The 25,507-nt window shown below is 42.4% G+C and overlaps 1 protein-coding gene across 1 annotated transcript in view; it reads right to left on the bottom strand.

Annotated features, from left to right (window-relative positions):
* Positions 1-24,565, bottom strand: part of sytl3 (synaptotagmin-like 3) — a 112,983-nt gene extending 88,418 nt beyond the window's left edge. The window contains exons 1-3 of the mRNA XM_072580123.1: positions 24,052-24,565; positions 14,091-14,306; positions 4,249-4,316 (exon numbers count right to left, since the gene is read on the bottom strand). Coding sequence (XP_072436224.1) covers positions 4,249-4,316; positions 14,091-14,306; positions 24,052-24,161 — 394 coding nt within the window. The 5' untranslated portion in view covers positions 24,162-24,565. The remainder of the gene's footprint in view (positions 1-4,248; positions 4,317-14,090; positions 14,307-24,051) is intronic.
* Positions 24,566-25,507: the final 942 nt, after the last annotated feature.

Genomic DNA, 25,507 nt, shown 5'->3' on the forward strand with positions numbered 1-25,507 from the left:
ATTGAGGCTTACATACAGAGCTGCCGATATTGGCTACAATCAAAGGGAAATGATGTGCACACACAGCTTTGCATGCTTCGGACTCCTTTGGACCTCCTGGCTGATGATGATTCCTAATGTTCAGCACCCATTTGCACAAAGGTGTAGCTGCCAAAGAGTTGCTCAATGGTAGCAGTTCCAGGGAGGAGCCATCTTCAGAGAGGGCCAATAGTGCAATGTAATCAAGGAGTATACATTCTCCTGTGCTTTGCACTCGACTTTTTTGGGGCATATGACCTTTATTGCTGGTGGGAAGCATTTCAGAGAGTCAATGCAGATTTGAGGCCAAATGACCTACATCTGCACTGTAGGGATTCTATGATTTATATATTTATGTCTTGATCAATTGAGTCAATGGGCTGAAGAGTGACAGATAGATTTTAATTTGGATAAATGTGAGGTATTACATTTTGGTAAATCACTTTAAAATAGGACCTTGGGTAGTGTTGGAGAACGGAGAGACCTAGGGGTTCGGGTACATAATTGCATCACATATGGATAAGGTAGTTAAGAAGGTGCTGAGCACGCTTACCTTCACTACTCAGACCTTTGATTGTTGGAGTTAGAACATTATGTTGAGGTTGTACAGGACATTGGTGAGGCCTCTTCTGGAATACTATGTCCAATTCTGGTTGCCATGTTATAAGAAGGATATTAGTAAGCTGGAGAGGCTTGATGCAGTGCAACAAGCCTGAGATGTTGGCCAGGGAAGTGGCAAGCAATAGAAGCTCTGGGTCTTTTTTGCAGATAGAACGTAGGTGTTCTGCAAAATGGTCACCCAGTCTATACTTTGATTCCTCAATGTATACAAGACCATATTATGAGCAGCGAATACAGTAGACTAGATTGTGTGAAGTGCAGCTGCTTCACCTGGAAGATGTTTGGGCTCTTGGATACTGAGGAGGGAGGAAGTAACTGGACAAGTTTTATAGCTTCTGCAGTCACAGGGCATGTACATATCCAAGTACATATCTGCTTTTTGGTCCCTACTCAGCCATACTCTTCCTTTTACCACCCTTTCCCTAGAAATATGGCCATAGAAGATTTTGGGACGCCTCTTCATGTTGGCGTCCAGTCTTTTCTCAAAATTCCTCTTTGCTTCTCTTACTTGCTTTTGCTCCTCCCCTCTGAACCTTCCATATTTCTCGATTCTCAATTTGATTTTCTACCTGACGCTTATCATAAACACATTTTTACTCCTTTATATGAATTTATATCTCTTGTGTTATTCAGGTATCTCTGGATTTGTTTGTTCTATCTTCCCCATTGGAGCATGTGCCCAAATCAGTTCCTCTTTGAAGGTAGTCCATTGTTCAGGTACTTCTTTTCCTGCCAATCTCTCAATTCTGCCAAATCCCTGTTCTTGCCCCACTGAAGTCTACTCTCCACAAATTGATTTTTCTCACACTGAATTGTTGCATGTCATTCACCACCATCATTCTGAATCTTACGATACAACCACCATTGCTTCCTAAATATTCCCCAACTGACACTAAATCCACTTAGTCCACCTCATTTCTAAGAACTAGATCCAAATGTGCATCCTTTCTTGAAAACTAGACTAGAAAATTACTGCGCTCCCGCATGAAATCCAGGAATACTTACCTCCCGCAGCTCTGTACACTAGATCATTGAATCCCTACGGTATCAAAACAGGCCATTTGGCCCATCAAGTTCACACTGACTGTCCAAAGACCATCCCACCCAGACCCATCTCAACCCTAGGACCCTGCATTTCCCCATGGCTAAACTACCTAGCCTGCACATCTCAGGACACTATGAACAAGTTAGCATGGCCAATCCACGTAACCTGCCCATCTTTGGACAGTGGGAGGAAACCAGAGCACCCAAAGAAAACTCACGCAGACATGGGGAGAATGTGAAAACTCCACACAGACAATCACTTGAGAGTGGAATCAACCTGGGTCTGTGGTGCTGTGAGGCAGCAATGCTAACCACTGAGCCATCATGCTGCCCAGTACAAGTAGTCTGGTCAATGCTTGGGTAATGGAAGTCTCCCATTATAACTACACTATAATGTTAGCAGCTCTCTGTAATTTCCTTATAGATTTGTTATTCTGTATCTTGTCCATTAGTTAGTGGTCTGTAGAATACACCCAGCAATGTGATTGTATCTTTTTTTGTTCCTTAGGTTTAGCTAAATAGATTTTCAGCTTGGACCCCCAGTTCATCCTTTCTCCAGCATTGCAATGTGCTCCTCAACAAATACTGCTCCTGCTCCTACTTTCCTTCCTTTTCTATCTTTTTTGAACACCTTATATCTAGGAATATTTAACACCCAGTTTTGTCCTTCCTCAAGCCAGGGTCTCTACTATCACCACAACATCAAAATTCTACATCACAATCTGTACTATAACTCCCCTATCTTATTTACTATACTTCATGCATTCACATACATGCACAATTAGCCTTGACTTTTTCCTTCCTCACTCTCACTTAATCTAATAACTTGCTGTTGTCTATGTTAGTGCCAGTTGCACATCTTATATACTTTGTGAACCCTGGTCTTCTCCTCTACTATTCTCACTTGATATCCCCCCTGCCAAATTACTTTAAAGCTTTCCCGAAAGTATAATCAAAATGCCTTGCAAGGAATTCAGTCCCAGCTCTATTCAGGTGCAACCCATCCAGCCTGTACACTTGTCATCATCCCCAGGACCACATTCATCTGCCTTCATCAATTTCTGCGCACACTTCATGTGGCACTGGGAGTAAACCAGGAATTACTACATGAGATGCTGCTTGCTAATCTTCTACATAGCTTCTGAAATTTTGATTGCTGGATCACATTCCCCTTCCTCCCCAAGTCATTGGTACCAATGTGGACCTTAATCTCTGTTTCTAGATTAGTGGTGCTGGAAGAGCACAGCAGTTCAGGCAGCATCCGAGGAGCAGTAACATCAACGTTTCGGGCAAAAGCCCGAACCCTTACCCCAAAAGAATGTTCTGCAGCCACTGTGTGACACCCTGGTGTGACCTGGCACCAGGGAGGCAAAATACCATGCGGGGGTTAGGTTGACAACCACAAAAACACCTATACGTCCTCCTAATTAATAAATCCTCTATTACTATTGCTCCTCCTTTCTTTCCTCCTGTCCAGAAAGCCCTACACAGTGTAATAAACATAACTCTGGCTTCTCTCTCCTAAGAAATCTGTGTCCCCATCAGCTTCCAAAATGGAAAATCAATTTCTGAGCAGGATGTCATGGACTCTTGCAGTGCCTGCCTATTTCGCATGGACTACTTGACCATCTTCCTTCTTCCAGGCTCTTAAGCTACAGTGTGACTACCTCTCTGAATGTAACTCTCAGTCTCAATGTGCCACAGTGTCTCCAGATGTTGTTCAAGCTCTAAAATGTGAAGCTCAAGTTTCTGCAGATGGAAGAACTCCCTGCACATTTGGTTGTCTTGGACCTCAGTAGAGTCCTAAAAGAAATCCATGGATCAGAATGTTGCTGAAATGGCAATGGAGGACGAGGTGGCAGAGACATTAGTTTCCTAAAAGTGAATAAAAATCAGAGATTATAAAGAACCAGATCAGATTCCTTTAAGGAAAATCAAGGAATTAAGGGTGGAAACTGTGGAGACATTGACCACGTTCTCTCAATTTCCTCAGCCTTACAATTAGTGCCAGAGGACTTGTAAAATTCCCATTCTTATTTTTAAAAATCCCACTTAAGTAACCCGTTTGAGTTTTTCAATGAGGTAACAGAAGGTTGACCAGAGCAACACAATTGATGTAGAGTTGAATGATCTTCCAGTAGGTGTTTTGAAAGGCTTGCCAGCAAAATAAACCCATGGGATCAAAATGACAGTGGCAACACTGAGTGACAGGCACTAAGAACTGAAGTGAATAATTGCTTTTCATATCAGAAAAAAGTGTCTTTGCATTGATGTATTATTGACCTAAACTTAAACAAATCTGAAACAAGGCCTAGGTGTACAAGACCAAATCTCAAAAGGAAGATAGACGGAAACCTGAAGGAAATAACTTGCAAGGCATTGATTAAGTAAAAGTGACTGGATTGCATTGCATGAATTTGATGGTCCAAAACACTCTATGATACTGGAATTATAGTTCTCCTAACGAACTAGTGTACTTATTTTTCTGCTAGTATTGTTTGTTGTTCAAACATCTCATGACTAATGTTGAGAGATGTAGGCATTTAGCAGTAGTGCTCCAAATACCTTTCTCCTGCTGAAACTTCTTCGCTCTTTCCTCAATGAACCATTCTCCAGATTTCTCCTTCATTTGTCTGAAATATAGAATCAGTATAATTTATTTTAAAAATAGAACTTCAGTTCCTGCAGAGCAGGTCAGTTTTGATGACATGGAATTCAATCTGGTTAAGTGTACTTGGGTTGGACAAGCAAGGCAAGGGAATACATTATGAATGGTAGGGCCCTGAGAAGTACCGAGGATCAGAGGAATTTTGGCATGTGCAAATGCTTTGGATCCTTAAGGTATCAGGACAGTGGATAAAGTGTTTATGACGATACACTGGATATTTGGTTTTATTAGCTGATGCCCAGAGTTTAAGAGCAGGGAGGTTATGTTGAAACTGTATTGGTTAGGCCATGGCTAGAGAATTGTGCATAGTTCTGGATCTGTATGATAGGTTGGATGTGATAGCACTGGAAAAGACACACAGATTTTGCAGGATGTTGCCTGGGCTAGAAAGTTTCAGTTATGAAGAGAGATTGGACAGAATGGGGTTGTTTTCCTTAGAGTACAGGAGATTAAAGGAGATGTGACTGGAATGAATAAAATTATGAGGGGCATAGATAGGGTCAACAAGAAGAAACTTTCCCCTTGCTAGAGAGATCAATGACTAGAGGGCATGGATTTAAGGTAAGGCACATACGGTTTTGAGGAGATGTTAGTGGCATGGCAGGAATCTGGAACTCACTGTCTATAAAGGTGGTATAGGGAGAAACCTTCACAACATTTAAGAAGTAGTTTGATGTGCATTTACGATGCCAAGGCATACAAGGCTATGAGCCAACTGCTGGAAAATGTGCTTGTTTCTGGACTGAAGATCTCTGTGACCACATTACATTCAGGGAGATATGTTCCAGTAAATAAAGTGAAATTACCTTCAAGGCAATGTAGTTGCAAGGAAGAATTTGTCAAGTGAAACCCTTAATGAGATAAATAATATCAAAAACTTATTTCTTAAAAAATATAGTGGATAAGCAGTACTCTCGCTTCACAGTTAATGCCATGGTTGGGGGTCTATTACATTACTTAGCACCTCTAGTATCTGATGTGCTGTCTTTTAAGTGAACACTGCATGCTTTCTCAAGTGGATACAAAAGATCCAATAGCACAATTGACAGAAGAGAGGTGGGGGGTGGGGAGGAGGGGAGGGGTTGGTGGGGGAGCGGGGGGTGGGGGGGTGGGGGGTGGGGGGAGGGGGGGAGTGGGGGGTTGTGATTGTGCTGATGCCGTGGACAAAATAAACAACATCACTAAAGCAAGAGAAAGTGAGGACTGCATATGCTGGAGATCAGGGTTGAGGGTGTGGTGCTGGAAAGGCACAGCAAGTCAGGCAGCATCCGACAAGCAGAAAAATCAACTTATGAAAGGCGTACGCCCATAACGTCAATTCTCCTGCTCCTCGGATGCTGCCTGATCTGCTGTGTCATTCCAGCACCACACTCTCAGTATCACTAAAGAAGGTCATCTGGTTACCAAATTGCAAGTATCTTGCGACTGTGACTACATCTCATAGAACATAGAACATTACTCCGCAGTACAGGCGCTTTAGCTCTGGTTATTGCGCCGACCTATGCAACCAATCTGAAGCACATCTATCCTATATTATTCCATTTTCATCCATATATTTATCCAATGATCATTTAAATGCACTTTGAGTTGGCGAGTCTATTACTGTTGCAGGCAGTGCGTTCCATGTCCCTACTACTCTGAGTAAAGAAACTACCTTTGATATCTGTCCTATATCTATCACCCCTCAACTTAAATCTATGTCCCCTTGTGCTAGCCATCATCATCCGAGGAAAAAGGTTCTCACTGTCCATCCTATCTAACCCTCTTATTATCTGATATGTCTCAGTTAAGTCACCTCTCAACCTTCTTCTCTCTAATGAAAACAGCCTCAAGTCCCACAGCTTTTCCTCATAAGATCGTTCCTCCATTCCAGGCAAAATCCTAGTAAACCTCCTCTGAACCCTTTACAAAGCTTCCACATCCTTTCTATAATGCGTTGACGACACTGTATAGAAGCAAAGAGGTTCTTCTGCAGCTGTACAGTGCCCTGGTGAGACCACACCTGGAGTACTGTGTGCAGTTCTGGTCTCCAAATTTGAGGAAAGACATTCTGGCTATTGAGGGAGTGCAGCGTAGGTTCACGAGGTCAATTCCTGGAATGGCGGGATTACCTTACACTGAAAGACTGGAGCGACTGGGCTTGTATACCCTTGAGTTTAGAAGACTGAGAGGGGATCTGATTGAGACATATAAGATTATTAAAGGATTGGACACTCTGGCAGCAGGAAACATGTTTCCGCTGATGGGTGAGTGCCGAACCAGATGACACAGCTTAAAAATACGGGGTAGACCATTTAGGACAGAGATGAGGAGACACTTCTTCACCGAGAGAGTGGTGGCTGTGTGGAATGCTCTGCTCCAGAGGGCAGTGGAGGCCCAGTCTCTGGATTCATTTAAGAAAGAGTTGGATAGAGCTCTCAAGGATTGTGGAATCAAGGGTTACGGAGATAAAGCAGGAACAGGATACTGATTACGAATGATCAGCCATGATCATATTGAATGGTGGTGCAGGCTCGAAGGGCAGAATGGCCTACTCCTGCATCTATTGTCTATTGTCTATTGAATCCTTAGAAGAGTATAAAGGCAGTAGGAGTATACTTAAGAGGGAAATCAGGAGGACAAAAAGGGGACATGAGATAGCTTTGGCAAATAGAATTAAGGAGAATCCAAAGGATTTTTACAAATACATTAAGGACAAAAGGGTAACTAGGGAGAGAATAGGGCCCCTCAAAGATAAGCAAGGCGGTCATTGTGTGGAGCCGCAGAAAATGGGGAGATACTAAACGAGTATTTTGCATCAGTATTTACTGTGGAAAAGGACATAGAAGATATAGAATGTAGGGAAATAGATAGTGACATCTTGAAAAAATGTCCATATTACAGAGGAAGAAGTGTTGGATGTTTTGAAACACATGTAGGTAGATAAATTCCCAGGACAGGATCAGGTGTACCCTAGAACTCTGCGGGAAGCTAGAGAAGTGATTGTTGGGCCTCTTGCTGAGATATTTTTATCATCGATAGTCACAGGTGAGGTGCTGGAAGACTGGAGGTTGGCAAACGTGGTGCCACTGTTTAAGAAGGGTGGTAAGGATAAGTCAGGGAACAATAGACCAGTGAGCCTGACGTCAGTGGTGGGCAAGTTGTTGGAGAGAATGTACGTGTATTTGGAAAGGCAAGGACTGATTAGAGATAGTCAACATGGCTTTGTGCATGGGAAATCATGTCTCGCAAACTTGATTGCGTTTTCTGAAGAAGTAACAAAGAGGATTGATGAGGGCAGAGTGGTAGATGTGATCTATATGGACTTTAGTAAAGCGTTCGACAAGGTTCCCCATGGGAGACTGGTTAGCAAGGTTAGATCTCACTGAATACAGGGAGAACTAGCCATTTGGATACAGAACTGGTTCAAAGGTAGAAGACAGAGGGTGGTGGTGGAGGGTTGTTTTCAGACTGGAGGCCTGTGACCAGTGGAGTGCCACAAGAATCGGTGCTGGGTCCACTACTTTTCATCATTTATATAAATGTGAGCATAAGAGGTATAGTTAGTAAGTTTGCAGATGACACCAAAATTGGAGGTGTAGTGGACAGTGAAGATGTCAACAGGATCTTGATCAGGTGGGCGAATGGGCTGAGAAGTGGCAGATGGAATTTAATTCAGATAAATGCGAGGTGCTGCAGTTTGGAAAAGCAAATCTTAGCAGGACTAATACACTTAATGGTAAGGTCCTAGGGAATGTTGCTGAACAAAGAGACCTTGAAGTGCAGGTTCGTAGCTCCTTGAAAATGGAGTCACAGATAGGTAGGATAGTGAAGAAGGCGTTTGATATGCTTTCCTTTATCGGTCAGAGTATTGAGTACAAAAGTTGGGAGGTCATTTGCGACTGTACAAGACATTGGTTAGGCCACTGTTGGAATATTGCGTGCAATTCTGGTCTCCTTCCTATCAGAAAGATGTTGTGAAACTTGAAAGGGTTCAGAAAAGATTTACAAGGATGTTACCAGGGTTGGAGGATTTGAGATACAGGGAGAGGCTGAACAGCTGGGTCTGTTTTCTCTGGAGTGTCGGACGTTAAGGGGTGACGTTATTGAGGTTTCTAAAATTATGAGGGGCATAGATAGGATAAATAGTCAAAGTCTTTTCCCTGGGATTGGGGAGTCCAGAACTGGAGGGCATAGGTTTAGGGTGCGAGGAGAAAGATATAAAAGAGACCTAAGGGGCAACTTTTTCACATAGAGGGTGGTACGTGTATGGAATGAGCTGCCAGAGGAAGTGGTGGAGGCTGTTAGAATTGCAACATTTAAAAGGCATCTGGATGGGTATATGAATAGGAAGGGTTTGGAGGGATATGGGCCGGGTGCGGCAGGTGGGACTAGATTGGGTTGGGATATCTGGTCGACATGGGCGGGTTGGACCAAAGGGTGTGTTTCTGAAGAATATTTACGCTTTTCTTAAAGACTTTCCTCAAACATTCAATTATTCCTTAACTTTAAAGAGAATAAAACTTCAACACAGTTTCCCAGTCCAGCAGCTTTCCAACAGTCTTCTGCCATAAAAAATAACAGTCCAAATCAGTTCAATCCATGGTTTGTTTTCCTTTTTCAACATTCTCTGTGGTTCTCATCCCTTGATTTACTACGTATTGCATGACAAAAGAGTGCTGCAAATTTCAAAAACATTATAAGATTCTGGATTAATACTCAATGTCAAAGTAAATTTTCAATGTCAATGAAAATATTTTTGGATCACATTGTCCAGGCAGCAAGAACTCAGGCAGCACACAAAAGATGAAAGATATTAAGAAATTTCCACCAACCAGGAATATTGCTGAATTTCAAAGATTTATGGGGATAGTGAATTTGGTAGCTTTCAGTTGTAAAGGCAGGGACTTCCGTTTCTTTGTGCCATAGCAGGCACTTTGTATGTTGAAAAACCTCTACAGTTCTGCACTCTCTGATTTATGGTTTTGAAGGGCTCATCCCCACTCTGCCTTTCTCAGCTTGTCTGGAGTCTGCTGCATTCCAGAAAGTTATTGGATTAGGACGACTGGAACTCAGTGACCACCAGAAATCCATATTCTCAATGGGGTTTCAGTCTTTGAACTGTTTTGATGACTTTCCCCTTCCAATTCAATTGTGTGGCTGGCTGAAACATCCTTCATTTGCTATTCTCTAATACTGCGAAGTTTTAATTCAAGAATTTTCTTTGCCACTTATCATCATTTTCATGGTATGATCACTGCTTAGCATCATTTAGGATTATCGATAGAATCATAACACTAGAACTCCAAACAGGTGGACTGTTCTGGCAATACTACTCTGAAACAAGCCATAACAAAAGGGAAAGTGATTTTCTTCAATTACTAAACATCCTTTTATTATTACTACCTATAAATTAACAGGGGGGAGAGAGACAGACAGACAGATAAAATCTATCTTTTTACTCCAAGCTTTCTGAGGTCTTTTCTTCCATAGACAGATTCAAATATACTGATAAAGAAAAATTTCAGTCCAGAAGCTGTTCCTAGGTAACCATTAAGACCATAAGACCACAAGACCATAAGACATAGGAGTGGAAGTAAGGCCATTTGGCCCATCGAGTCCACTCCGCCATTTAATCATGGCTGATGGGCATTTCAACTCCACTTACCAGCATTCTCCCTGTAGCCCTTAATTCCTTGTGATATCAAGAATTTATCAATCTCGGCCTTGAAGCCATTTAGCGTCCCAGCCTCCACTGCACTCTGCGGCAATGAATTCCACAGGCCCACCACACTCTGGCTGAAGAAATGTCTCCACATTTCTGTTCTGAATTGACCCCCTCTAATTCTAAGGCTGTGCCCACGAGTCCAAGTCTCCTTGCCTAATGGAAACAATTTCTTAGCGTCCACCCTTTCCAAGCCATGTATTATCTTATAAGTTTCTATTAGATTTCCCCTTAACCTTCTAAACTCCAATGAATACAATCCCAGGATCCTCAGCCATTCCTCGTATGTTAGACCTGCCATTCCAGGGATCATCTGTGTGAATCTCCGCTGGACATGCTCCAGTGCCAGTATGTCCCTCCTGAGGTGTGGGGCCTAAAACTGGACACAGTACTCCAACACAGAGTGATTAATGCCATAAAATACTGAAGATCCATCTCTTATCTCTCTTAGAAGCTTAGCTGCCTTCTCTCCACAAAGTCTGACTTTTTGTAAACGGGTTCATGCAACACCAGGTTATAGTCCAACAGGTTTACAGAGGAACGTCAATTAGTGAAGAAGGCATTTGGTATGTTTTCCTTTATTGGTCAGAGTATTGAGTACAGGAGTTGGGAGGTCATGTTGCGGCTGTACAGGACATTTGTTAGGCCACTGTTGGAATATTGCATGCAATTCTGGTCTCCTTCCTATCAGAAAGATGTTGTGAAACTTGAAAGGGTTCAGAAAAGATTTACAAGGATGTTGCCAGGGTTGGAGGATCTGAGCTTCAGGGAGAGGCTGAACAGGCTGGGGCTGTTTTCCCTGGAGCATCAGTGGCTGAAGGGTGACCTTATAGAGGTTTACAAAATTATGAGGGGCATAGATAGGATAAATAGACAAAGTCTTTTCCCTGGGGTTGGGGAGTCCAGAACTAGAGGGCATAGGTTTAGGGTGAGAGGGGAAAGATATAAAAGAGACCTAAGGGGCAACTTTTTCACATAGAGGGTGGAACGTGTATGGAATGAGCTGCCAGAGGATGTGGTGGAGGCTGGTACAAATGCAACATTTAAGAGGCATTTGGATGGGCATATGAATAGGAACGGTTTGGAGGGATATGGGTCGGGCGCTGGCAGGTGGGACTAGATTGGGTTGGGAATATCTGGTCGGCATGAACGGGTTGGACCGAAGGATCTGTTTCCATGCTGTACATCTCTATGACTCTATGACTCTATCTGAAGGACACGGGCGGGGAATATTTAATTCAGTTAATCGAATTCCGGATTATCAAATGCCGGAAAACATAGCTTAGCCAAGCACTGGGACCTTGAAATCTTGCCAGATAATCTGATATTTAAATAATTGAATGCTGGATAATTGAGGTTCCTTTGCATTTGGAGACGCTAGCTTTCGAAGCGTTGCTTCTTTATCAGGTGGTTGTAAATCAGGATCGTAAGATCTCATGATCCTGCTCCACAACCTTGGGCGACTGTCTGTGTGGAGTTTGCACATTCTCCCTGTGTCTGCATGGGTTTCCTCCGGGTGCTCCGGTTTCCTCCCACAGTCCAAAGATGTGCAGGTCAGGTGAATTGGCCATACTAAATTGCCCGTAGTGTTAGGTAAGGGGTAATTGTAGGGGTATGGGTGGGTTGCGCTTCGGCGGGGCAGTGTGGACTTGTTGGGCTGAAGGGCCTGTTTCCACACTGTAAGTAATCTAATCTAATCTAACCACCTGATGAAGAAACAGCGCTTCGAAAGCTGGTGCCTCCAAATAAACCTGTTGGACTATAAGCTGGTATTGTGTGATTTTTAACTTTGTCCACCTCAGTCTAACACAGGCTCCTCCAAATTATAGGTGAACCACAGTACACTTCAACGTTGTGGTTCTGTTCGCCGAGCTGGGAATTTGTGTTGCAGACATTTCATCCCCTGTCTAGGTGACATCCTCAGTGCTTGGGAGCCTCCTGAGACCTCCTGTAGTGGTTTGAATCCGGATTCAAATGCCGGAGGAAAGATCACAGAAGCGCTTCACAGGAGGCTCCCAATTACTGAGGATGTCACCTAGACAGGGGACGAAACGTCTGCAACACAAATTCCCAGCTCGGCAAACAGAACCACAACAACGAGCACCCGAGCTACAAATCTTCTCACAAACTTTTTACACTTCAACCTTTGGACATTGCAGTGCCCAAACATTACATGGTAAACCCTCTTCAACCCAAAAATTATCCAAATGTTTCTTTAAAAATTTGCCAATGGACCATTTATTTCCAACACCATGAGCTCAAGACATCCTCTGGCTGATCATTTATTCCCACTAAACTAAATACATAAGCATGTTACAGCATTGCTTTACTACCATCTTTTCCCATCAAGTTTTAGTTGCATGTATTCTGAGAGCATTGTAACACAGCAACTGAACATCTGTGTAAGAAACTATTATCAATGTACACGTATAGTTGGTGCTTTACTCCACACTGACCACGTGACTACTTATCAGCACTCACATTAATGAAGGGAAACATATCCTGCATGGAATAGGATGCTTTCCCAACACTAGGGTGTAGGCAGAACTCATATTTACTCTATTTTTTTAAAAATACCATGGAGAATAATACTTTTAACATTATGATGTGTCCAAGAACAAAACCACTCAGATAAAATTTGTTAATAGATGGTAGTCCCCTCCATTAATGGACTAAAAACACATCAGGACTACTTCACTGGCTGTGCACTATGTTGCAAGTCTTCAAACTGTGCAAAATACAATATAAGTGCACGTTCTTTCTCAGTCTTCAATCTTGTGTCAATCCTAAAAAAACTTTGGGATTCTTAACTATTGAATGAAAAACAGGCAAATTTACCACCATGTCATCACAGTATTTGCAAGGTTATGTTGACACCCGAAGTGGAAGAAATGGGAAAGGTAAAGGAAATGGTTTATGCAAAAATGCTCAGTAACATCATTCTCTTTTAGGAGCTAACCCAAGTTGGAATGTCTTAAAGCAGTCCATTCCCCAACAGCACTGCCAACTCTGGTTAGTCGAATTCCTATAGGTTTGATCACATGATATTTTGATCATTGACATTATATTACATCCAACATGGCATCTGAGCAAATATCAACACAATCTAATGCATTTGCAACAATTACTTTTCTTGTGTGTATATTGGGAAAACAGGAAGTCTGGGCACAACTGTGTTGCAGAGAATGCATCAGATGTATGTTTTCACAACTTGTAGATCAAAGTATGTTATCCACGTTTGGTTCCGCAAAGCCATATAACATTCTGAGAAGTTGGATTTTATGAATTTGTGATCCAAGCTGGTATTTCTGGGATTTTTATGCTGCAGTTTGTTATAGACCTGAAAAAGGGAAGTTGGACTCAGACCTCAAGAACACTAGAGGCAACACAAGTCTGTCTCTCTTTCTCATCGTCTGATTTAAAAAAAACCTTAAAAACTCTGAAAAGAAGAACTTCTAAATCAAGTAAAGACCTAGGTCCAACTGACTGGCCACTGAATTGATGATTTTCTATTGCATTGTGGCCAATAGGAAAATTATGTCATTGCCAAAAACCAAACAAACTGTGACATATTCACCACATTCCATACTCATCACTTCAACTGCTGATCCACAGATTTTCTTCTTTTGTGCTTCTTTTTTCTACCTATAATATTTCGGCAGAGCTATCTTTCATATGTTCTGTTTGTGAATTAATGTGTACAGGTCTGGATTTAAAGGGGATCTCATTTGTTTTGTAATAGCTAATAATCCATTTGTCCACTTGTTAATAGTGTGCTTATAATAATCTTTTTTGTTTATTGATCAAACCAAGCAAGAGTATCTTTAGTCCTAGATAGCAGAGTCAGGCAAATGAACCCTTTTGGTGATTCAACTGGCTATTTATATAGGAGTGGCAGCTCGAGGAACAGTGTGGCTTCATTCCCACTGTACTCTTTCCATCAGTCTATAGAAGGAACATGGGCATTTGTGGAAGCTGATCCAGGAACATTCAACACACAGTGCAAAATATGACCATAGTTTTAGAAGTTCTTACCTGTGAGCTTGACACACCATGCATCTCCACACATTATTCTTTTTATACACACAGCATTCATGGCACACTTTGTGACTGCAGTAGCTACACACCACACCAACTTTAAATACCAATCCCAGGGTTGTCTGACATCGAGCACAGGATCGGCTGCTAAATGCCTGCTGAGAGATTTTTGTCCCATTCCGCCAAATTTCTTGATATTCAGACTTTAACTTTCTGCACAAAAAAAAAGTGGTATTTTCATTGGCACAAAGTAACCACAGACATTACTTTTCTCAAAGGTCAAAGCAACAGAGTGAGCAGTCAGTTTTACAAAGACAAAATAAAGAAGAATACAGCATAAGAACAGGCCCTTCAGCACACCAAGACTATGCTGATACACTATGTCTTTTCAAACTGAAAACCTTTTCCCTCCACAAGGTCCTGTGCCTCTTAAAAATCGCTATTGTATCCATCTTCTAGAGGTTAATTCAAGGCACTTACCATTCACTGCATTTTAAAAAATAACTTGTCTTTCACGTCTTTAAACTTACCACTTTTACTTAAACCTAGGTTTCCTAGTAATTGCCATTTCTACCTTGGGAAAATAAACTCCATTGCATTTTAGTAAGGCAAATCAAGGCAGGATTCATGCATTTAATGTTAGGATCAGAGGGAGAGTTGTTGAACAAAGAGTTGTTGAACAAGTTTATAGTTTATTGAAAGTGGAGTTGCAGGTAGGCAGGATGGTGAAGAAGGCAATTGGTACCATTTGTCTTTATTGGTTAGTGCACTGAGTATAGGAGTTGGGAGGTCATGTTGCATCTGTACAAAACATTGGTTAGGTCTCTTTTGGAATACTGTGTTCCATTCTAGTCTCCCTGCTATAGGAAAGATGTTGTGAAACTTGAAAGAGTACAGAAAAGGTTTATAAGGATGTTGCCAGGGTTGGAGGGTTGAGTTATAGTGCAAGGCTGAATAGCCAGGGGCTATTTTTCCTGGAGTGTCAGAAGCTGAGTGGTGACCTTATAGAGGTTTATAAAATAATGAGGGGCATGGATAGGCTGGATGGCAAAGGTCTTTTTCCCATTGTAAAGGTGCCCAAAACTAGAAGGCATAGGTTTCAGGTTGTAGGGGAAAGATTTAAAAGGGGCCTAAGGGGCAATTTTTTCAATGCAGAGGGTGGTGCATGTATGGAATGAGCTGCCAGAGGAATTGGTGGAGGCTGATACAATTAAATCATTTAAAAGGTATCTGAATGGATACATAAATAGGAAGGATTTAGAGTGATATGGACTGAGAATGACGAGAACGAGGGTAGGTCCGATCAAGGACAGTGGTGGGAGACTGTGTATTGAGTCGGAAGAGATAGGAGAGGTCTTGAACAAGTACTTCTCTTCAGTATTTACGAACGAGAGGGACCGTATTGTTGAAGAGGAGAGTGTGAAACGGACTGATAAGCTAGAAGAGATACCTGTTAGGAAGGAAGATGTGTTGGACATTTTGAACAATTTGAGGATAGACAAGTCCCCCGGGCCTGACGGGATATATCCTAGGATTATGTGGGAAGCAAGAGAGGAAATTGCAGTACCGTTGGCAATGATCTTCTCGTCTTCACTGGCAACGGGGGTGGTACCAGGGGACTGGAGAGTAGCGAATGTTGTGCCCCTGTTCAAAAAAGGGAATAGGGATAACCCCGGGAATTACAGGCCAGTTAGTCTTACTTCTGTGGTAGGCAAAGTAATGGAAAGGGTACTGAGGGATAGGATTTACAAGTATCTGGAAAGACACTGCTTGATTAGGGACAGCCAGCACGGATTTGTGAAGGGTAGGTCTTGCCTTACAAGTCTTATTGAATTCTTCGAGGAGGTGACCAAGCATGTGGATGAGGGTAGAGCAGTGGATGTAGTGTACATGGATTTTAGTAAGGCATTTGATAAGGTTCCCCATGGTAGGCTTATGCGGAAAGTCAGGAGGCATGGGATAGAGGGAAATTTGGCCAATTGGATAGAAAACTGGCTAACCGGTCGAAGTCAGAGAGTGGTGGTAGATGGTAAATATTCAGCATGGAGTCCAGTTATAAGTGGAGTTCCGCAGGGATCAGTTCTGGGTCCTCTGCTGTTTGTAATTTTTATTAATGACTTAGATGAGGGAGTCGAAGGGTGGGTCAGTAAATTTGCAGATGATACAAAGCTAGGTGGAGTTGTGGACAGTGAGGAGGGCTATTGTCGGCTGCAGAGGGACTTAGATATGATGCAGAGCTGGGCTGAGGAGTGGCAGATGGAGTTCAACCCTGCCAAGTGTGAGGTTGTCCATTTTGGAAGAACAAATAAGAATGCGGAATACAGGGTTAATGGTAGGGTTCTTGGTCAGGTGGAGGAACAGAGGGATCTTGGGGTCTATGTACATAGATCTTTGAAGGTTGCCACTCAGGTGGATAGAGTTTGTAAGAAGGTCTATGGAGTATTATCGTTCATTAGCAGAGGGATTGAATTCAAGAGTCGTGAAGTGATGTTGCAGCTGTACAGGACTTTGGTTAGGCCACAGTTGGAGTACTGTGTGCAGTTCTGGTCGCCTCACTTTAGGAAAGATGTGGAAGCTTTGGAGAGGGTGCAGAGAAGATTTACCAGGATGTTGCCTGGAATGGAGAGTAGGTCGTACGAGGATAGGTTGAGAGTTCTCGGCCTTTTCTCGTTGGAACGGCGAAGGATGAGGGGTGACTTGATCGAGGTTTATAAGATGATCAGAGGAATAGATAGAGTAGACAGTCAGAAACTTTTTCCCCGGGTACAACAGAGTGTTACAAGGGGACATAAATTTAAGGTGAAGGGTGGAAGGTATAGGGGAGATGTCAGGGGTGGGGTCTTTACCCAGAGAGTGGTGGGGGCATGGAATGCGCTGCCCATGGGAGTGGTAGAGTCAGAATCATTGGCGACCTTTAAGCGGCATTTGGATAGGTACATGGATGGGTGCTTAATCTAGGATAGAAGTTCGGCACAACATCGTGGGCCGAAGGGCCTGTTCTGTGCTGTATTGTTCTATGTTCTATCTATGTTCTATGTTCTAAATGCTGGCAAATTAGATTAGATTTATTCAGGATATCTGGTCGGCATGGACAAGTTAGAATGAAGGATCTGTTTTCATGCCGTACATCTCTCTAACTTCGATATGGTTTGGTGGCTCAATGGTTAGCTCTGCTGCCTCAGAGCGCCAGGGATCTGGGTTTGATTCTGCTCTTGGACTACTGTCTGTGTGGAGTTTGCACATTCTCCCTGTGTCTTTGTGGATTTTCACTAAGTGGTCTGGTTTCTTCCCACAGTCCAAAGATTAGGTAAGATGGACTGACCATGCTAATTTGCCCATAGTGTCCAGAAATGTACAGGCTAGGTGGATTAGCCATGGGCAATGCAGGGTTATAGGGATGGAGTGAGTCTAGGTAGGATGATCTTTGGAGGGCAGGTATGGACTTAATGGACGAATGGCCTGCTTCCACACTGTAGGGATTCTATGACTCTATGTTTCCTATCTATGCCTCACATGATTTTGTAAACACCTATCAAGTCGATATTCAAGTGAAACAAACCAACTTTGTACAATCTTTATCCGCTTTATGGAAGTGTGGATCTATATGCCTAGATCCTTCTGCATATTGATGCTACTAAGGGTTTTGACATTTATTATCACCTTCCCTCCTGCATTAGATCTCCCAAAATGCCTCAGCCCACATCTTTCCAGGTGAAACTCCATATGCCACTTCTCCACCCAAGTCTCCAGCCTATCTATATCCTTCTGTATCCTCTGGCAATGCCTCTTAGTGTCTACAACTCCAAAATCTGTGTGTTGTCCAAGAACTTTCTAATCACCCCAATTACATTCGCCACCAAATCATTGATATATATTACAGACAACAGGGAACTCAGCACTGATCTCTGCAGAACACCACTGGTCACAGCTCACTAGTCAGAAAACCATCCTCCCTCCGCTACTCTCTGTCTTCTGTAACCAAACCATAACTAAGTCTGTATCTATCTTTGAAGCTCACCATGGATCCCATGGTGGGGGGGGGGTTGGGTATGGTGGCTCAATGGTTAGCACTGCTGCTTCACTGTGCCAGGATCCTGGGTTTGATTCTGAGGTAACTGTGCAAACTTCTCACAGGCAGTGTCCCCGTATCTGGGTGGGTTTCATTCGGGTGCTCTGGTTTTCTTCCACAGTCCAAAGATTTGCAGATTAAATGTTAAATTGCCCCAGTGCCCAGGGATGTGCAGGCTAGGTGGATTAGCCATTCAATGTTGTTGTCTCGGGGAATTAAGGGCTACGGAGAGAATGCGGGTAAGTGGAGTTGAAGGCCCAGCAGCCATGATTGAATGGCGGAGTGGACTCGATGGGCCGAATGGCCTTACTTCCACTCCTATGTCTTATGGTCTTAATGTGCAGGGTTCAGGGATAAGGTGATGGTGGTGGTGTTGGGTATGAACTCAATGGGCTGAATGGCCTCCTTCCACACTGTAGGGATTCCATGATTCTATGTGACCTCATCTTTTGTATTAGTCTGTCATGAGGGACTCTATCAAAGCTTTGCTAAAGTTCATTTAGATAATAGATTAGATTACTTACAGTGTGGAAACAAGCCCTTCAGCCCAACAAGTCCACACCAACCCTCCGAACAGCAAACCACCCAGACCCATTCCCTACATTTACCCCTTCACTACGGTCAACTTAGCATGGCCAATTCACCTAACCTGCACATCTTTGGACTGTGGAAGGAAACCCACACAGACACAGGGAGAATGTGCAAACTCCACACAGACAGTTGCCTGAGGCGGGAATTGAACCCAGGTCTTTGGCACTGTGAGGCAGCAGTGCTAACCACTGTGTCACCGTGCCACCCTCATATGTACTACCACCCAGCTCTCATCACTCATCTTTGTCACTTCCTCAAAAACTTCAAATCAGGTTTGTGTGACATGACCTTCCCCACACATGCTGTCTATTACTAATAAGTCCATGTTTTCCAAATGTGGGTTAATCTCAAAATCTTCTCCAATAATTTCCTTACCACTGCTGTAAGGCTCAATGGCTTATAATTTCCCAGATTATTCTTGTTGCCCTTCTTAAACAAAGGTACATCATTGGCCATCCTGCAGTCCTCTGGGACCTCTCATGTGACCTCTCATGCAAAGATTTTGTGCAAAGCAGAGGCAATTTCCTCACCTGTCTCCCACCACATTCTGGGATAGATTCTATAGGCCTTGGGGACTTATCTACTTAATGTGCTTTAATCACCCAACACCTTTTTTACTTTTTATATTGATAAGCACCGAATATCAACATACCCCACCCAAAACTCACCATCAGTAAGGATCCCACCCACTTCCTCTGACTCCACACAAATTCCTTCCTTTGTCCTGGAGTTTAACTATCTTTTCCCTAACTATCCTCTAGGTCCATAAAACATCGTAAGTTTTCCCTTAATTCTGTCTGCCATTTCATGGCCCCTTTTAGCCCTCTTAATTCCTTGCTTGTGTACTTCCCTACTAGGGCTGCATGGTGGCACAGTGGTTACCACTGCAGCCTCACAGCCAGAGACCTGGGTTCAATTCCTGCCTCAGGCAAATGTCTGTGTGGAATTTGCACATTCCCCCCGTGTCTGCGTGGACCCCCTCTGGGTGCTCCAGTTTCCTCCCATAATCCAAAGATATGCAGGTTAGGTGAACTGGCCAAGCTAAATTGTCCGAAGTGTTAGGTGTAGGGGAATGGGTCTGGGTGGGTTGCTGTTTGGAACGTCGGTGTGGACTTGTTGGGCCGAAGGGCCTGTTTCCATACTTTAAGTAATCTAATCTACTATCTCAGTATTCCTCTGTCTTCAGTTTTGTAAACCTTACATTTGCTTCATTTACATTTTTAACTAAACTCTTAATTTTTCTTCTCATCCAAGGTTCCCAAATCTTGCCATCCTTATCCTTCTACTTTCACAGGAACATGCTGGTCCTAAACTCTAATCAATTGCTCTCCAAAGAATTCCACATGACAAATGACAGTCATTTCACCTGATGAAGGACCAGCACTCCAAATTCTGGCTGCTCATCCTCCCTCTCTGTAATGCAACTCCTCCACCTCTTTAACATCCCTTTCTGATTTAATTTGAGCCTTTCAGAGTTCCAGACATAGAGAGTTGTCCAGAAAAATCTTCAATTTCCCAGGCAATTCCTTTGGTGCCTGTGCTGATGGAGATACTTCAATACAAAGAATATTACAAACAAGTCGGATGAACTAAGGGCACTGACAAGACACATGGCAGCATGATGACTTTGCAAAATCAGAAACCTGGCTAAAGGAGGGGCAAATCTGGCAGCTCAATATCTCAGAATATAGATTTTTCATGCACGGTGGCACAGTGGTTAGCACTGCTGCCTCACAGCACCAGAGACCTGGGTTCAATTCCCGACTCAGGCGACTGACTGTGTGGAGTTTGCACATTCTCCCCGTGTCTGCCTGGGTTTCCTCCGGGTGCTCCGGTTTCCTCCCACAGTCCAAAAATGTGTAGGTTAGGTGAATTGGTCATGCTAAATTGCCTGTAGTGTTAGGTGAAGGGGTAAATGTAGGGGAATGGGTCTGGGTAGGTTGCGCTTCGGCAGGTCGGTGTGGACTTGTTGGGCCGAAGGGCCTGTTTCCACACTGTAAGTAATCTAATCTAATCTAATCTAAAGATAAGAGTGGGTGGCAAAAAAGGATGGGGAAGTCTATCTTTATTGGTTAAATAATCAATTACAGTTGTGAGAAAATATGATATGCTAAATGAAGCTTTTTGGGTTGAATTTAGGAATAGAAAAGGGGTAGTCACACTACCAGTATACTCCAGACCCCCAAATAACGGAAGGAAAATAGAAGAACATATACGATGACAAATTTCTGCATGTTGGAATAAGACAGCAGTAATAAATCAGAGACTTTATTTCAATAACAACTGGGTTTCAAACAATAAGGGGCATTGATGGTGAAAAATGTGTGCGTTATATCCAGAAAAGCTTTTTTTTAAAACAATACATGACAAGCCCAAAGAGAGGAGATGCAATTTTGGATTTAATTTTGGAAAATGAAGGTGGCCAAGCGGGTAAAGTGAAAGTAGATGATCATATTGGGGATAATGACCACAATTAGGGTAGATTCAGTATTATTATGGAAAAGGATAGAGATAAATACCCCATTAAAAGATTTTAACTGGGGAAAGATAAACATTACAAAAGTGATTTGGCTGAGGTGAACTTGACAGGACTGCTAAATAATAAATCAATGGTAAACCAGTGGGAGACAATAAAAAGTGAGATCCTTGCGGCATAAAACATACGTGTCCCTCAAAAAATAAGAATGGTACGACCAAGTATTATGGTTGTCTAGAAAAATACAGGGGAAGATTAAACAAAAAAAGAAAGCTAATGATAGTCACAAAAGACTTAACATTGAAAATAGCCTAGAGTAGTGTAGAAAGTACAGGGAACAAGTTAAAAATGGAATTACAAAAATAAAATAAAAAGAATATTAGCAAGCAAGATAAAGGAAACCCAAACATGGTTTACCAGTATGTAAAATGGAAAAGAATAGCTAAGGGAAATATGGGACCTATCAAAGATGAGGACGGGAACTTCTGTGAAAATGCAGAGGATATGGGAAGAAGTTTTCTTTTTCTTTGTCTCTGTATTCACAAAGTGATGATGAGGATATAGTAATCCAAGAGGAGCAATGTAACATTTTCGTCAAAATAATCAAAATGAGAGAGGAAGTGTTCAAGGAGTTCAAAACCTTGAAAATGTATAAGTCATAAGGGATGGATGGATTGTTCCTCAAGATGTTGAAGGAGGTCAGGGCGTAAATAGCAGATGCTCAAGGAGTGTTCTCCAATCTTCATTAGAGACCAGTGAGGTGCTGAAGGACTGCAGGAATACAAATGTGGTTCCATTGTTTAAGAAGGGTATAAAGGAAACAAATATAGGCCAGTTATCTTACTTCTGTGGTAGGCAAATTGTTGGAATCAATCCTGAGAAATCGGACAATCAGTCACTTAGAAAGGAATGGACTACTCAGAGATAGTCAGAATGGCTTTGTTAAAGGAAGGTCATGCCTTACAAATTTGATTGAATTCTTTAATGAAGTAACAAGGAAGGTTGATGGGAGTAGTGCTGTTGTCTACATGGATGTTGCCTACATGGACCTTAAAACGGAATTTGACAACATGGCCACAATGGCAGACTGATTTTAAAAAAGTAAAAACTTGGGGATATAGGGTAATGTGTCGAATTGGATCCAATGTGGGCTTAGCAACAGGAAACAATGGTCAATGGCTGCCCTTGCAAATGGAATGCTATTTCAAGTGATGCCGCAGCGGGCTCAGTAGTAGGACCTTGCCATTTGATTTATACATTAATGAGTTGGAGTTGAATGTGGGGGCACAATTGGGACACAAACATTGGCTGTGTAGAGGACAGCTGTAAACCCCAAAATGGTGGGTTGATGGAGTAGATGGGAAGGTGGCAGATGGAGTTAAACATAGAATCCCTACAGAAACAGGCCCTTTAGCCCAGCAAGTCCACACCGACCCTCCGAACAGTATCCCACTCAAACCCATTCCCCATTACTACATTTACCCCTGACTAATGCATCTAACCTGCACATCTCTGAACACTATGGGCAATTTAGCATGGTCAGTTCACCTACCTGCACATCTTTAGGTTGTGCGAGGAAACTGGAGCTCCCGGAGGAAACCTACACAGACACTGGGAGAATGTGCAAACTCCACACAGCCTGAGGCTGGAGGCACCAGTGTTAACCACTGAGTCACCGTGCCACCCCGATAAGTAATAAGTGTGAAGTAATGTATTTAAGGAGGTCAAATAACAAAAAGGAATATATGAGAGGGTTAGATGAAGTGAGAGATCTTGACATGCAAGTGTACAGGTCCCTAAAGATAGCAATATAGGTAGATAAGGTTGTAAAGAAGACACATGAAATGTTGTCTTTCACTGGCAGAGGTATAGAATACAAAAGTAGGGATATAATAATGAAATTGTAAAAGATATAAAATACTGGTGAGGCCACAACTGTTCTGGTCACCACATTATAGGAAGGACATTATTGGTCCGGAGGAAGTGCAGAGAAAATTTATTAGAATGTTGCCAGGAGAATTTTAGCGAAGAGGAAATATTGAAGGTATTTCCCTTGGACCTGAGAAGGCCAAGGGGTGGCATGATTGAGGTATACAAATTTGTGAGGGGCAGAGATAGAGTAGGCAGAAAGCTGTTTTCCTTGGCAGAGTTCAAAAACCAGGGATCAGAGATTCAAGCAAAGTGGCAAAAGGATTAGAGCGTACAAGAGACAAAAGTACTTCATGTAGAGGTTGTTGGGTGTCTGGAATTCACTGCCTGAGTTGATGGTGAACTCTTTTAAAAAGTATCTGGATTGGCACCTTAAGTGCTGTATGTTGAAGGGCTATGGGCAGTGGGCAGGAAATGGGATTAGAAAGGGTCTCTGAATGTCTTCCGATCAACATGGATAAGATGGGCTGAATGGTCCCCTTCTGTGCTGTATCATTACTATGGTTCTGTGGTTCTATGGGTGTTTGCAGTGTACAAATTGGTTGCCAAACGTTCTATTTTATACTCATTTTGACACTAAATATACTTCAGAAAATACAAAATTGTTTGTAAAATGCTTCAAGACATTAACCAAACCACTAAAAAGCACATTAAACCATTTGATTAGTCTGATCAATATTTCCCATGAAACACCTTCAACAGCTATGGTATTTTATTTGGTCAATATAATCATATAACATTGTTTTGCGATCAATATCTGGACTCTAAATGTTGTTTTCTCAAAATTCATCATTATTCTAAACTTCCTTTTAGATATTCCAGTAATAGGCCCTTCACTGTAGCACTGAAACTTCTCTTTGAATGGATCATTAACAATATTTTATGTTGCTCACCTTATCCGCTCTTCTTCAGCTTTACGTAGCTTTTCATCCCGTTGAAGGACTTCCAGCACATTCTCACGTTCTAGATTTTTGAGGGATTTGATATCCACCTCCATTTCCATTCTTACGTCTATCCAATTTCAAGTGTCACTATTGTTTGATAGTTTAGTGCCACAAATTTGTGTGCAAATCACAGCAGCTTCCCAGACCAACAGGTTGAGAGAAAATTTTCTGAACTGCGTAGGTTCAATAGGTTCTTAATGTTGCATTGTGTTTTTGGCTTGACAGTTTGCTATTAAACTCATCACCATTGTATTCCCATTTTTTCATACGTTCCCATTATCACTTCATTAAACAATTTTACCTTTTTCCATTCAGACTGATGCACTCAAAATTATTCTCTTTTCAGTCATTCATCATGCTAAACATTGATTCTGGGGCTGTACTTCTCCATCAGGATTACTTGCTTGAACACAGTGAAGTGCAACATTCTTCGAGTAACATCCAACTTCGAACACACAGCATTGTCTTGAATCGTAAGTAGCTTTAGACCTTATAAAAGAGTAAGCAAATGTCAGCCTATTTACTCTAATCACTATTATTGAATTGAACGTGTGTCTTATCTCAGATTATGCTTTCACGGCACTACTCAACAGGAACTTTGTATACTTTACTTGTACTCACCATTCTTTCATTAGATATTAATGGATTAGAAAACTGAATAGCCATTGATTGTGCCAGTGTAAATTTATATCTTATGGCTAGTTATAGTTAGCTTTGAATTGTCACTGTTTATTCAAAACAGTCTTAACATAGAACATAGAACATTGAACAATACAGCGCAGAACAGGCCCTTTGGCCCTCACTGTTGTGCTGACCTATGAACTAATCTAAGCCCATCACCCTGGACTATCCCATCATTATCCATATGCTTATCCAAGGACTGTTTAAATGCCCCTAAAGTTGGCTGAGTTAACTACATTGGCAGGCAGGGTATTCCATACCATTACCACTCTGAGTAAGAACCTGCCTCTAACATCTGTCTTAAATCTATCACCCCTCAATTTGCAGTTATGCCTCCTTGTACAAGCAGATGTCATCATCCTAGGAAAAAGACTCTCACTGTCCACCCTACCTAATCCTCTGATCATCTTGTATGTCTCTATTAAATCGCCTCTTAGACTTCTTCTCTCCAACGAGAACAGACCCAAGTCCCTCAGCCTTTCTTCATAAGACCTTCACTTCAGACCAGGCAACATCCTGATAAATCTCCACTGCATCTTTTCCAATGCTTCCGCATCCTCACAGCGCCAGACTCCCGGGTTCATTTCCCGCCTCAGGCGACTCTCTGTGTGGAGTTTGCACATTCTCCCCGTGTCTGTGTGGGTTTCCTCCGGGTGCTCCGGGTTCCTCCCACAATCCAAAAATGTGCAGGTTAGGTGAATTGGCCATGCTAAATTGCCCGTAG

This window comes from Chiloscyllium punctatum, chromosome 11, assembly GCF_047496795.1.
Source record: "Chiloscyllium punctatum isolate Juve2018m chromosome 11, sChiPun1.3, whole genome shotgun sequence".
Lineage (NCBI taxonomy): Eukaryota > Metazoa > Chordata > Chondrichthyes > Orectolobiformes > Hemiscylliidae > Chiloscyllium > Chiloscyllium punctatum.